Source organism: Schistocerca piceifrons, chromosome 8 (genome assembly GCF_021461385.2).
Source record: "Schistocerca piceifrons isolate TAMUIC-IGC-003096 chromosome 8, iqSchPice1.1, whole genome shotgun sequence".
NCBI classification, from domain to species: Eukaryota; Metazoa; Arthropoda; class Insecta; order Orthoptera; family Acrididae; genus Schistocerca; species Schistocerca piceifrons.
The window spans coordinates 385,960,157-385,975,981 of record NC_060145.1 but is presented as its reverse complement, the minus strand read 5'-3'; the positions used below and the strand labels follow the sequence as shown (position 1 = coordinate 385,975,981).

Genomic DNA, 15,825 nt, shown 5'->3' with positions numbered 1-15,825 from the left:
CCTTCTGAATACAGCATAAAACCTGGGAGAGGGTAGGACCAGAACCTGTAGCAGCCGCCAGCCGGTCCCCGGTGATGGGAAATCCGTCCACAACCCACTGCTCGGCAACAGCCAGGTGGAAACACAAAAGTTCGTCCCTATCAAATGTCAGATCAGGACCCATGGGAAGGCAAGACAGTGCATCAGCATTCGCATGTTGAGCTGTCAGCCAGAAATGAAGCTCATAATTGAAACGAGACAAGTAAAGAGCCCAACGCTGGAGGCGGTGTGCAGCCTTGTCGGGAAGTGACGATGATGGATGAAACAAGGAAACAAGTGGTTTGTGATCCGTAACAAGATGAATTTTGGATCCATAGAGAAAAACACCAAACTTATGAAGAGCATAAGTAATGGCTTCTTTTTCAATTTGAGAATACTTTTGTTGGACATACGTGAGCGTTTTGGGGGCATACGCAATGGGTTGTTGAGAGCCGTCAGAAAAACAGTGGGCAAGGACTGCACCAACCCCATATTGAGAGGCGTCTGTGACAAGAACAAGATGTTGGCCAAGTTGATAAGTAGCCAGGCACAGGGCCCATTTCAGCATAGTCTTCAATTTCTGGAAAGCCGCATCACATGACACGGACCAGTGAAAAGGCACGTTTTTATGCAACAGGCGATGCAACAGCTGAGCCACCGATGCAGCAGACAGTAAAAACTTGTGATAGTATGCTATTTTCCCCAAGAAGGCCTGCAGCTCCTTAACAGATGTAGGGCGAGGGAGGGCATCGATCGCAGCGACAGTTTGCAGAAGCGGACGAATACCATCCCGAGATAGTTGAAACCCCAAGTACGTGATAGATACCTGAAAAAATTGTGATTTCTGAAGATTACACTTAAGACCGGCAGTCTGTAAGACATGAAAAAGTGTGCGGAGGTTCTGAAGATGTTCTTCAGTGGTGGAGCCAGTGACAACAATGTCGACCATGTAATTGATACACCCAGGGACAGGGAGCAATAATTGTTCCAAGAATCGCTGAAAGAGAGCAGGGGCACTGGCAACCCCAAATGGCAATTGTTGGTACTGATAGAGGCTGAAAGGCGTGTTAAGGATCAGAAACTGCCGGGAAGCAGCATCGAGAGGAAGTTGATGATAAGCTTCTGACAGGTCAATTTTAGAAAAATACTGGCCTCCCGCAAGTTTAGTGAACAATTCTTCAGGTCGGGGCATAGGGTAAGTGTCGATGAGGCATTGCGCATTTACAGTGGCTTTAAAATCACCACAGAGATGAATATCACCATTGGGCTTAGCAACAATGACAGGAGAGGACCACTCACTGGAAGTGACAGGAAGCAAGACCCCTGAAGTAGTGAGACAATCCAGCTCCCGTTTTACCCTATCACGAAGGGCCACAGGAATGGGCCGAGCCCGAAAAAACTTAGTCCGAGCAGTGGGTTTGAGCGTGATATGAGCTTCAAACTTGTTTGCACGGCCTAACCCAGGAGAAAAAAGGGACGAAAATGTCGTCGACAAGGAATCCAATTGAGTATAATGAATAGCATCAGAGACGATATTGACAGAGTTCTCTATGGAGAACCCAAAAACGCGAAAGGCATCGAAACCAAAAAGATTTTCCACGTTACTCTGGTCGACCACAAATATGGGAACAGTGTGAACGATGGATTTGTAAGATATCTCAGCATTAAATTGTCCCAAGAGAGAAATCTTCTGTTTATTGTACGTGTAATCGCTGAGTGACAGGTGATAGGAGTGGAGAACCCAACTGAAGATATGTCTGAGAATTAATTATAGTGGCAGCAGAACCAGTATCCACCTGCATGCAAACATCCTGACCAAGGATTTGGACAGAGGAATAACTTCCCTGAAAGGGAAGAAGTGCAATTGACAGACAACATGGAAGCAGAATCAGCGTCACGGTCATTAACATCATGTATGCGGTCAGATTTGCAAACGGCAGACACATGACCCCTCTTTTTGCAATTGTGACACATGGCCATACGTTGGGGACAGTCATTCTGTGAATGTTTCGTAAAACACCGTGGACGTGAAGGAAGTTGCCGGGGGTTTTGCTGCAGTTTCTTAGAGTGTTGTTTACGGTTAGGCCGAGGCTGTGCGTGGGAGCACACTGCGGCCACATCGGCCGGTGGGGATGCACCGCACGCGTCGTCAACAGCGCACAGAGGTTGTATTTCCCTGACGTAACCCCCCCATGCCTCTATTTGCGCCCCAGTGGCGCGAGAAATTTCAAAAGACTGTGCAATGGATACGACTTCATCTAGAGTCGGATTTGCCAACTGAAGGGCACGTTGCCAAACTTCTTTGTCGGAGCCGACCAGGTAATAGCATCCTGTACCATGGAATCGGCATAGGATTCTTTGTGAATGTCAGTAACAAATTGACACTTTCAACTGAGGCTGTGAAGTTCAGCAGCCCAAGCACGATAGGAGTGATGTGGTTGTTTTTGACAACGATAAAAGGCAACACGAGAGGCTACCACATGCGTTTGCTTTTGAAAATAGAAGTGAACACATTTCAGCAAAGGACATAGACGCAGGATCTTTCAAAGGAGCCAATTGCAACAACAACCGATACATTTGAGATGAAATCCATGAAAGGAACAGAGACTTATATGTTTGTTTGTCCGTGACATGAAATGCCAAGAAGTGCTGTCGAAGACGTTTTTTGTAATCAGACCAGTCTTCCGCCATCTCATCATAAGGAGGAAAAGGAGGTATAGACAACCAGGAGAAACGCCCCGCATTTGATGCCGCGACAAAATTGCGAATCGCCGATGTTAGAAGCATTTGCTGTTCAATGAGACCTTGCAATAGTTGCTCAACAGTAGCCATGGAAACCTGTGGGTCAACCATGAAAAGGAAAAATCCACTACCTCATCGCCAATTATTATAACGTCAAGTTGAACACATATATTTCAAAACGACACAACACATATAAGTCACTGAGCAAGTTGACAAAGTAAGACATGTGAACACGGTAACATTCGAATGAGCACTAAGTCCCAGTCTAGCGGCCGCTGCGTGGCTGGCCGCTTAGGTGGCGTGGCTGCTGCATGGCTGGCAGACAGCGCCGCACGTAGACGATGCACGTAACTGCGCGGCGGCGCTTTGAATGATCGCGAGTCACAACACAACTAACTGTTGATAACCCATCACAAAAATTCCAGATAAGAAGAGATATTGACATTTGAGAAATTGGAACAGAATGTATAACATTTTATTTTAAAGATTAGGCATTGAGTCATCAAGCTTCTGATTGAATTATTCCTCACAACTCACATTCTATTTCCTTGCAGTCTTATACTTTCATCTTCTTTGTCATTGATCACTGCAGCAGCATACCACTCACAGTTGCATATTACACTCCTCAGGATTTCGATTTTGAGCTGTTCTTGCATGCCCAGTTACTTTGCTTGGGGATGCTGTTCTGAATTAAGTAAATGCTGGGCATAAATCTATTTGAGACATGCTGGTGGTGACTTCAACTCTACCGAGGTTTTTCCAAGTGCTTAATATGTGACATCCTGTAGATATTCAGGAAAACTGGAAATCAGACTTAGCCAAATAAGCAGTTGTGGACCAACTGAGGCAAAGTGGAAAGAGTCCAGTTGTCATGTAAACGGCGGAGAAAACACTGGCTTTACTTGGTTACCAATGGCAAGGCCCTGTCAGATGAACTGGATATGAAGGAATAATTAAAGTATTCTCAAGTCTATGGCAGTCAATTGCTGTTTTGGCACTGGATACTGCCTATACCATGCTACTTGGGGTGCAGTAAATGGTTCCAGTATCACAGTGTGTGTGTGTCACTTCCTGAGAGTTGTGATCACCTTAAAAAAAGAGTCAACCCTATGTCACTTTCTTCTGCTGTTTCTTTCTGTCTTCCTTTGCTTCATTTTTCTTCTTTTTCTTGACATTCAATGGAAATGGTACAAGGATGACAGAGATGTGTGCTGAGTGAAACAGAAAGTTTCAGTTCTTGACCTGGGGTTTTCGTGGCATATATGTAATTGTTGTCTCCTTTAGACCTATGGCTATTAAACTTTAAGTGAGTGTGCTGCAGTATTTGGGATCCCATTGCAGAATTTTGTAGTGCCGTAGCGCAACGCAGAGCTCTACGGTATGGCAGCTCTAGGTGTTCGTTTAGTGGACCTTAATTTTCCCTCCCCTTTCATTTACAATTTTGAATGAGTGTGCCATTTTCACTTTCACTTTATCTACTAACTCTGAAAGGGAAGATGAAAGTGGGAGTGAGGACGCAAGAAATTCAGAAACTGAGATTTTCTTAGGAAAAGAGAATCTGTGTAAAAAACCAGCCTGTGTGTGTGTGTGTGTGTGTGTGTGTGTGTGTGTGTGTGTGTGTGTGTATATATATATATCCTGAGGGAAACAATTAGCCATAAAAGATTTCTATCTTTAATGAATCATATAAACATAAATATGTAACTAATTCCTAAAGAAATTATAAATTATTGTAGAAGATGAGGTGCTAATACCCCACATGCCTGGTTGTGCAAAAACAAATCAGTGCGTCCTCTTGGAGGTCAAGGGTTTCAGTCCTGCATTTGGATACTGGCTAGCCTCGTTAGGAGCACTGCTGCCCACCCCACAAGGAAAACAACTTAGAAAATGTAGACTAATCATCAGAAGTCAAATTTAAGTCCAGCCTAACAAGTTAAATCATCATCTTTCTGATATGCCACACACTCAGTTCCTCATCTGCCCCCATGTTAAATTGTGGTGGACATTCGAAAAATTGTATGTACAGCTACTTGTTTTCAACAAGATGCTCTTTGCAGATAAATTTTTATTACTTTGTGATTTTAATATTGGAATGGGGAAAGATGATCAGATGTGAGAGAATATCATAGCCAAATAGGAAGTGGGAAACTGTTATGACAACAGATAGCTATTTCTGAGTGTGTGTAGGGTTTGAGCTGCTCAACACTAACAGTGATTCCATTTACCAGAATACTTCAAGAGTACATGGATGCTACCATGCTGCAGACACTGTCATTTTATTGGTTGTGGTATCATGTAAATGAGACAGTAAGCTATGTCCTCATCACAAATACAGTAACAAACTTTGATGATTGTTGGACAGATTGCAAACTTCCTTTCAGTTGACTTAGGTTTACATTGACCAAATACCTTTTGATCATTTAATAAACATCTCTAGAAAGAAATATGACACATAACAGTTTTGAAATGCAGTCACTGTAACAGAAAATCAGACCAATATTTGAGACAGGTTGACTCATCACCCAGTCATCACAAGAGAATTAAAGCTAAGTGGGTCACAATGCAGAACATCATTGAATAGCCACCAGAAAGAAATCATTCACTCCACAAAAAGAAAGTGTGTGTGTGTGTGAAGTCATATCACTGCCTATAAGGGACGTCTATCTGTACCACACCCAAAATCCATCCTCTGAAGTTAAGAGGGAACATTTCCAAGACCTGAAGAGCAAATGTCAGACTGTAATAAGGGAAATTAAGGACAAGTGGTATCAGCAATGAGCCATGGAACTGATAACCCATGTAACTCCTTCATTACTGAGTAAGGGCTCCACACAGCTTGAACATGTGACAGTGTCAGGAGTTAACAGGGAACCTGCAAACCTGAGACAATGCAATCCTACTCACTGACAGCCAACTCATCTTGAGATAACTAAACTCTACTGAAATGTAGTGAAATGTAGCTCCTCCACTGTGGAGGCTTTCTTTGCAGCATACTATTCAAGTATAACATCCTTCACAACCTGAATCCAGGAAAGGCTTCAGGAACAGACATTCTTCTAGACTGTGTACTGGATGTTCCCCTTGAGGGAAAGATTTTTCTCCCTTATTCTTTTCAGTGGAATCTTTGAAAGTAGGAGCTGATATGACACATGAGGTGTTTTCTACATCTGGGGAAAACTATTGCGGAATAGTCTTGCTGTTCAGATATTTTGAGAATATCTGGTATGCAGGAGATATAAATTTTGTGAGTGACCTAATATCTTCATATTTTGACTATAATATCAAAAATTACGTGCCCAGCACCATATGCACATGACTAGTTACTCCTTTTGATATATGAGGGAATAACACAACTCATACAGAATTGCTTTTATTTACTACCATTACAACCACTTATGTTTCTTGGATGGACAACATTTTGGATGACTTGCTTCATGATCAACAGTGTAAACAAGTAACTTTAACACTTTCAGACCTATAAAATTTTGACTGTCATTCCTTTCAGAATGAATATTATTTTTCATAAGTAAACTCACATTCCTGAGCAACCAACAATACAAGTGTTGTCACTCATTTTACATCATATGATGTTGTTATGGTCTTCAGTCCTGAGACTGGTTTGATGTAGCTCTCCATGCTACTCTATCCTGTGCAAGCTTCTTCATCTCCCAGTACCTACTGCAACCTACATCTTTCTGTATCTGTTTAGTGTATTCATCTCTTGGTCTCCCTCTATCATTTTTACCCTCCACGCTGCCCTCCAATACTAAATTGGTGATCCCTTGAAGCCTCAGAACATGTCCTACCAACCTATCCCTTCTTCTAGTCAAGTTGTACCATAAACTTCTCTTCTCCCCAATCCTATTCAATACCTCCTCATTAGTTGTATGATCTACCCATCTAATCTTCAGCATTCTTCTGCAGCACCACATTTTGAAAGCTTCTATTCTCTTCTTGTCCAAACTAGTTATCGTCCATGTTTCACTTCCATACATGGCTACACTCCGTACAAATACTTTCAGAAACGATTTCCTGACACTTAAATCTATATTCAATGTTAACAAATTTATCTTCTTCAGAAACGCTTTCCTTGCCATTGCCAGTCTACATTTTGTATCCTCTTTACTTTGACCATCATCAGTTATTTTGCTCCCCAAATAGCAAACCTCCTTTACTACTTTAAGTGTCTCAATTCCCTCAGCATTACCTGACTTAATTCGACTACATTCCATTATCCTTGTTTTGCTTTTGTTGATGACATCATATGATAGCACTGTTCTAATCTATGACTGGCACCAGCACTTCCTCTTCCTACCAATACACAATTTTCATTAAGGAAAAAAGAAAACACTCTGCTACATGTTGTGGCTATTTCTTGTTTTTTGCTTTTTCTAATAGCCATACCAACAGAAAACTAGGTTATCTTTCTATGTTATGAACAACCTGAAAGAATTTGACACATGTCCTCATACTTACATAAAAATCATGTTGCACTGGTATATGAGGGGCATTCAATAAGTAATGCAACACATTTTTCTGAATTCAAGTTGGCTTTATTCAGGGTTCTAATACACCATATTATTCTTCACTCCTTTGTATACAAAACCCAATTTTACAACATAATCGCTGTTCAAAGCAGCATTATTTTGTTGCCTAACTGTGAAGGCCTGCATGCCCCCACAGTACCACTCTATTGGTTGACATTGGAGTCAACATCTTGCAGCATCAATAAGCTCTCCATCATCCATGTACTGCTTCCTATGGAATGCATCCTTTAGTGAGCATGGAAGTCAGAAGGTGTGAAATGCAGGCTGTAGAGTTGATGAGGGAGAACAGTCCTTGGGGCACAGACTTGGGTGCACAGACTTGTATGAGGACTTGTGTTGTCATAGAAAAGAAGAAGTTCGTTTTGTGGTGATGAACACTCTGAAGTTGTTTCTTCAGTTTCCTGAGGGTAGCACAGTATGCTTCAGAGGTGAACATTGCACTATGAAGGAGGACATCAAACAGAATAATCCCTTCAGGTTTTCAGAAGACTATCAACATGAGTTTACCAGCTGAAGGTGTGGTTTAAAACTTTTTCTTCAGGGGAGAGGTGGTGTGTCACCACTTCATGGATTGCCATTTTATCTCTAGTTGAGACTGATGAATCCATGTCTCATTGCCTATGATGATATTTACAACAAATTGTCATGATCAGCCTTGTAATGCAAAAGCAATTTGGTGCAGATGGTCCTTTGTTGCTCTTTATGGTCTTCTGGTAGACAGTGAGGAATCCAAAGAGTACTTCAGCTGGTGGATGAAAGTGTCAGCACTACCAACAGAGATGTCCACTTATGCACTGAGATGTTTCATTGTGATCTGTCAATCAAATGAAAATGTCTGCACATTCTAACATGCAGGACTCACAGCTGAGCGCCCTCAACTGGGACATGGGAGATCGGACAGGTTTGCAAGACATTTCTGCAATAATGAAAGACACCTTGCTAAATGACTCACCATGCTTTTTCTCAGTGTCAGGTTTCCATAAATGTTCTACAAGCACCTATAAATATCTTTGATGCTCTGGTTTTCTGCCAAAAGAAATTCAATGACAGCTATCTGCTTGGAATGCCGAATGCTTCATGAAGTTCTGCCACTGATCAGGGGCTGAAGGAGGAATATTCTGTGATGTACAACAACATTTTCTGCATTTTTTCAACCAAAATCAGCTGCTGAAAAAAGTGATGAATTGATTATTGAATGTCCCTCAAGTTTGACTGATTGGTGTGTGGCAGCATGGTTTGGAGTGGGTGAAAGATTTGATGCCAAATATGGATGTGGGAGCAGGAGAAAAAGGCAGCCCATGAATAAAATACCATTTATTGTTTATTATTTATGACCATTCAGTCTTTTTGGCCATGGATCTTGATCCCTGGAACCCTGGTGAGTGTGGCAAATATACTGTTGCATCATATTCTGGCTGTGTGTCCTCACAGTGCATACTAAGCATCTGCTGATGCTGTGTCAGCTCCCATTGTCATGTAACTCAGCCTGTTGCAGACCTGGTTGAGGGGTTTGCCATGGTCCTGGGGCATGTGATGAAGTGACTGTAGTGTCAGCCAGTGCCCCAACCTACACACCAGTGGATGGACAGCTAAAGTTGTCTGTGTCAAACCCCAGGGGCAGATGACACTATGGAGGTGCCTAGTTCAAGCCCTTGAATATGGGAAGGCAGCTGGATCCCAGCTGAGTAGACTCATGATGGCAGCAGAGTGCAGGGCTACCAAGAGCCTGAACAATCAGGCAGCAGTCAAGGGTTCATGGCCTAGTAACATTGTTGGTGACTGTGTCACAGGTACATCTTTGTCTTCATGGCAAGCTGGGCATCATAACAAAGCCTAGTTGTGCAATGACTATTAACTGGCCTTCCTGGTATAAATACTACTGTCAGGAGGCTGATTATGAGGAAGAGGCAGCACTACCACACTCTTGCATCATATGGAAACTTCTTGAAGGGTGATCAGTGTCCAAGGATTGGGTCATTACCTAGTGGAAGTAGGCCAGAGCATGAAAGTGGCTTGCTGCTGAGGATGCTCTGCTGGCAGTCAGTGCCTGGGATGTGGTGCACTGGCTACAGACATTGTCTGATTCATTACAGGTGTGCAAAATGCAATCTTTCCAGCTGATCATGTGGAACTGGCTTTAGAATCTGCCTAACACAAAGTCATCTATCCTCTTGTATTAGTAAAAAGTTTACCATAATTCAGGAACCAACAAGTAGAAACTGAAGCCTACTAGTGTTTTATTTATCCATAGATAAGTAGATAAAAAAACTGATTATGTGTTCGACTATGCATATCTCTTTAGATCATTATTATGTACACTATAGTTCATATTCAACAGCCAAGAACTGTTAAAAAGCTGAACAACTGCTCTTCTGTAATAACATATTAGTCGCTTTTATTGAGAATTTAGAAATATCCCACATACAGATATACATTTGAATAGCAATCCTGTGTCTCAAGAAGCCATTAGAGTAAATCCTCTTACTATTTCTAAAGTTGCAGTCCTTTACTCTCTCATAAAGAGCTACATTAATTCTCCAATCATTTTTCCAGAATATTATTCTCTATGATAGCGAAGAATAAAAGCATGCCAAGTATAAGAATTATTTTATTAGCCTATTAATATACTGAAAAATATTTTTATATTACTGCTAACTGGTTATATATATACATACACTCCAATTATTTATCAGTAACGCAGAAAATTCTGTGTATATTTTTTAAAATAGATAACTATCTGCACAAACAAAAGAAATGCCCTACATATTGTAGTCTACAGAACACCACACACAACTTGGCATTTCCCTTTCATACTCTCTTGTATATCTACTGTTACAACCATATTGTCTCTCTTCTTTTCTAGGAGGCGTATCTTATAACATTATTTATTGCTCCAGTGTATAACAACTTTTAGATGCTAATCTTCCTTCAATTTGTTAATTATCTGCTGTTATTATGTCAACTTTTTACATTAATATACTATCAGCAAGGCATTACTGTAAAAATTTATTTTTACTATATGATTCCATGCTGACCCCTCTACATTAGTGCAATTGGATTATGATGATGTGCAGTAAGTGGTTATTAACTCATGACAATTTCTTTCTCCTGCAGGGCAAAACATTCAAAATATTATCCTTTCCATGATGAATTCTGATGGAGAAGAAAGAGCTAATAAAATAATGAAGAAAGTCTCGACTCTTCATTTCAAACAAATTGTACAGCATTACAGATTTATTTTTTTTGTCTTCGTTTACCAGGCCCCTTATGCTGCCTAACTGTAATATTTCTATAAATACTTTTTTCATATGTTATGTGAACATTTGTTAATGTGTCAATGATCAATTCCACATATGTAAGGACTCTTCTATGGTATTTTATAATAAAGATTATAATGTGGTTATATTTACCTCTTTAGTGAAACAATGAAAAACTTCTGGTTACACAGGATGGAATGAGCAAAGACAACCAATCATCACACTGAGCAGATGTTGAGTGGTGGCTAGGAAGACACATATGGGCATATGCCTGCCTGCCCCCCCCCCCCCCCACCACCACCACCACCACCACATCTACACCACACACATACTCTCACTCCCTCACACAGAATGAAACTAATTCATTGTCATTTTGTAAGTATGACACTGAGAAATTTTCAGCACTATGGAAGAACCAAATGCAATGAACTAAGTGACAATCATATGAAAGCTAAACTAATAAAAAGGAATGGATGAATTTACAGAGCAGTAAACCAATTATATACTATAAATAAATATTTAATGAAATCACCTTATGGTTTAGTAAGTCTAGGGCGTATCTGCAAGTCATTTCACCAAATCAAAAATAAGAATGTGCTTCTAAGGAATGATAATTCTCATGTGACATATTTTGAGTCTAAAATTTAGCTGTGTGTGCTGTTGGGTGAGAATTAAAGTTAGCCACTAAAGTAAAGTTGTCATCAATCCAGAGACTGGTTTGAACATCATGTACAGTACTTTACTAGACATGGTCCAGTTGTAAATGATATGTTGTTGCCTTCCTCTGAGCTTTGAACAGACATACCTAGACAAGTATAGTTACTTACAGTTCAATGTTGACTCTGTACGACAGTACAACTTGTCATGTTTCACATCAATAAATATTGACAGAGGTGAAAGAAGGGATAAGTGAGAGACAAAACTTAAGTCTGACCTAGGATCAAACCTGATATCTTTGGATCCACTGTCTGACATTTTACCACTCAGCCACTAAGCTACTGCAACTAAAAAAAAAAATTCCAGACATGTTCAATGGGTGGCATGCCAGACTTTTGTTTGGCAATGGAAGAACAGTGTGCAATGATTTTCAGTTTGGATGCATTAGTTATGGATATTCTCATATAAAATGAATGAATCACAACACAAAGGGCTCAGTGTGCAGTTCTGTTTACACAGCAGCTAAACGTTCAGAAAATTACACCAGATGTGGATATTGCCTTGCCTATATAACTGCTAGTATTCATAAAATCAAAGTTTTGAAAATGTCCGTATCTATTAGCAGTTCAAAGTTATTCCAATTACATGATCATTGTGGAATAAGAATGTTACAGTTTTGTCAGTCCATATTCATTCAATTTTGATCAAAAGTGAAGGAAGATTATTCACTACCAACCTTTTTTCATAAGTACTAAATTAAATGTGCGGTAAAGTTGAGCAATTTTACCAACAGAGCTTTCTCTCATGGGAGAGCTATAACTTCTCCTTATACAATGTATATTTTTAACACCAAGCATTTGACTCCATTGTCTAGGATTTAGGCAGAACAATGCATAATACCAAGACTGTCGTTTAAATGGTCTCAGGTATCATACACTCTCTTATGAAACATTTTGCCGTATGTCTAAGATCAAGGATTTACTTTTTGTAGTTTGCAATACGTTTTTCATGAAGGAATGACTGTGCAAAAAGCTAAATGAGCTAATTTTATCAATTTCTGACAAACAGGGAAATAATTCAAAAAATCTGATTTTACAACTCAAAGTAGCCTTTAAACAGTGGTTTGCCTTTACTTGTTCTTCTTCATGTTACTGAAAATCATATTGTGGTAATGCTGGTTGCACTTTAAGTGTTTCACTACACAATGCATATGACAAATGAAAGAATATCCAGAACTGTCTGAAAACTGAATGGGATAGTCCATGTGGATGACTGGCACTGGCACAAAGCAGTGCAATGTACATGGTGTTTATGTGCACTGCTGCATGTGGAACTAATAGCCTTCAGAAATTGGAAGACAAATCTTCAGAGTGAGTCAGGAAAGTTACAGAGCCTGCACTGCATGAGCCTAAATCACTGGACTGTCAGTGGTCTTACTCAGGAAGCTACAATGCTTGCAAGCTATCTGCCCTATGCACGAAGCTGACTCAGCAGAAAGCACTGGTTCAAAAACAAAAGATCTGCCTCACAAATGAGAAGAGGAGCACTTGTGCACATGCTGCAGTGCCTATTCTCACTGAAGAATGCTTCCCTCACACATGGACAGCACTTCTGGATGAAAGACATGGAGGGAAGATTGCGGTAGTGGGGGGAAAGACATTCCTTTAAGCAGAGCCTACTATGACATGGGTGCTTTGAGAAACATCTAAGTGCAACTGTGAGGGGAGCATTATCTGGTAGGACAGACTGTGGGATTCATGAAATTTTAGAATGTAGGTAGGCGCCACATAGTTGCCATTGCTGCAACAGTAGGATGTTGAGATAACAATGTTGAGTGCTGCTGCACGGCATCAAAAATTAGTGTGAATGCTGTGGCAGTGAGCATTGTTAACAGTGTGAGCATTCAGAGACATTGTCTGAATGGTAGGAGATAGGCAATGGTCAAGGTCCATGGCACCCGATAGCCACCATGTCGAAAGCATGGCGTGGCAACATGGAATGCAGTGGGGGAAAGCAGCTGGCCGCTAATGACAGGCAGGGTGGTGTGCAATGGAGCATACGACAATGGATGGCAGCTAATGTGGCCCCCAGATTGGCGGTGTGTGGTGGAGGGTGGTTTGGGCAGCATGCTGTGAGTGCTGGTAAGTGGCAGCAATGGGTGGCCTGCTGGATGGTGCACTGGACTGCATGACTGAGGACATGCCTGGTGAGGTGTGATGTGGCTGGGGTGGTAACTTGGGAAAGCAGTTTCTGCTTGGCACAGTGATGGCGCGGAGGAGGTGTCAGGTAGCACTAGGAGCTGTGACCTAGCACAGTCTCACTGAGCATGAGGTGGGGATGGGCACTTGGGCAGGTGGGACATGGATAACTACACAATGTACAGCCAGATAGCATAGGATGGAGCATTCAGAGTTTGCAGGTGCCAGAGAGTGGTGCTGCTGTTGTTGCTGCTGTCTATCAGATGCCCTAGAGAGATGCTGGTGTGGCATGTTCTTCTGGGTGCTGAAAGCTGTGTTTGGCATTGTAGCAGAGGCTGCTAGAGGAGCAAAGCCTTTGACTCCAAGGCTTGGCACTGTGTAATGCATGCTTGGTGTCAGGCTGCACATCCTGAGAAGGTGTAGTGAAAGGGAAAGCAAAGGGCTGCACCTGTGTCTCAGGTGCTGTCTAGTGGTTTACTGATGCTGGTGGGATTGGCATCAGGTGTGGCACCAGTTGTGTTGGGGCAACAATGGCAGCAGGGTCATTGGTAGTATCAGTGGAATTAACATTGTGCAGGGAAACCTCAACTGTTTGTGGATTACAGGCATTGTCAAGGGTGAGCAAATACACTGGCTTTACCCTATTGATGGACATGACATAATGTGTGCTGTTGAAATGCACAAAATGTTTTGTCCTTTCATTGTAAAGCAGTCTGCGGACTGAGTATTGTGGGTGCAGTGGGGGCTGGCAAATATGATGTGCAACATCACATGAGTGCATGGTGCAAGATCACGGTGTTCAAAAGTCTTGCATTTGTCATGGTATCATGGAGGCATCGGTTGTAGCTGGACCATACAATCTGGATGCTTCTGCCTTTAATCTGGGACACAGGTAGTAGTGGGGAAAGGCTACAGCTTGACAATGTTGCCTGGTGGGAATAGGTCTTGCCCATATACCTGGTCAGTGGTAGATGCCACCAAATCAACATTTTCAGCCACCTGCAAAGCTAACAGGGCCAATAACATGAGACAAACCATTTTGTGTCAAGGCAGGTAAGAGCAGATTTTAATGTGCTGTGGAAATTACCCATCATGCCATTGGCTGTATGGTGCTAGCTAGTAGTAAAATGAATGAGGGTGCCACAAGTCTCAGACAGGATTCTGAATAAACAGAAAGGAAAGTGAACTGGCACCTACGGTCTGGTATGTACCAGGGTATCAAAACGTGAAACACAGGTGTTGACAAACTGTTTTGACTCAAATATCTGGCTTCTGGACAGTGCAGATGCCAGGTTGTCATTGTGAGAAGATAGTGGCAGCCATCTGACGATGGAAGGAAGCCCATGGTGTCAATGTGAACATTGGAGAACAGGTGCTCAACAGGAGAAATGAGGCAGCTGGCATCTGAAAATGGCAGCACGCTTTAGTGTGCAGTTAAAGAATGCAGGTGTGGGCTGAAGTGTGACAGTCCCATTGGCTGCCAAACCAGAATAAACCTTCCTGGATGAAAGCAGTCACCAGATGTATCAGGCTGTGCAGGCAGTAAAAACCAGTTTGGAGAAAGTGGGCAGAAGGTAGGGGTGGACACAGTCTTAGGAGCCATCTGATGTCAGTGAGGTCAGCAAAGATATCACACCAAAAGTACAGGTTTGTGCCACAGCCCTGGTGGAGCTGGAGGACAGGGCTGTAATGGATCCTAAAATAACTGAGCGTATGGGTTCAGTGGGCTGAGCTTTTGTAAGAGCCTCATAACCTAGCAGAGGGCTGATGGTGCAGGAATGGCTGAGGCAGGTAGCAACTATGTTATTGACACCAGCTATGTGACATACATTGGTAGAAAATTAAGCTACATACTCCTTCTGATAGGGCTATCAGGGTGATATTTGTGCAGTGTCTTTCAGATAAAACCATGTCAGAAGAGGCACTGGTCAGTAAAGATGGTGATAGGGCATACCTGGGATAGGACACAAAACTGCACTGAAGAATCTCTTTATGAGCTTGAGACAAACAAAATGGGTGTGAGGACTGTAGGTAGTGATGACAGAGCCATTTGAGCAGTGAGGAGGAGGGGGATGGGGGTCACAGATGAGTACAGATGTTTGCACAGGAGTATGGAAAGTTTTGAGTCGGTGTCAATGAGATAAGAAATTGGTAATGTGGGGTTATGGTTGTCAAGTGTAAACAGGTGGTAGGAAATTTCTGAACAACAGGGGACATCTAATGCCACTTACCAACTGCATCTGGGTGCTATGAGCATGTCAACCTGCTGTTGGTGGTCTCACTGCTGAAGCGCTCATGATACCAGCACACGGGCTGGCATCACAAGGATTCTCCAGCTCACTGGCCAGGTATGGGGTTAAGTGCCTGTGCAGGTATGTACACCGCTATTAACCTAGGGGTGGGGGG

At 42.0% G+C, this 15,825-nt stretch overlaps 1 protein-coding gene across 1 annotated transcript in view; it reads left to right on the top strand.

The window, feature by feature from the left end:
* Positions 1-10,479, top strand: part of LOC124711796 (aldo-keto reductase family 1 member B1-like) — an 89,972-nt gene extending 79,493 nt beyond the window's left edge. The window contains exon 7 of the mRNA XM_047242018.1: positions 10,422-10,479. Coding sequence (XP_047097974.1) covers positions 10,422-10,464 — 43 coding nt within the window. The 3' untranslated portion in view covers positions 10,465-10,479. The remainder of the gene's footprint in view (positions 1-10,421) is intronic.
* The last annotated feature ends 5,346 nt before the right edge of the window (positions 10,480-15,825 follow it).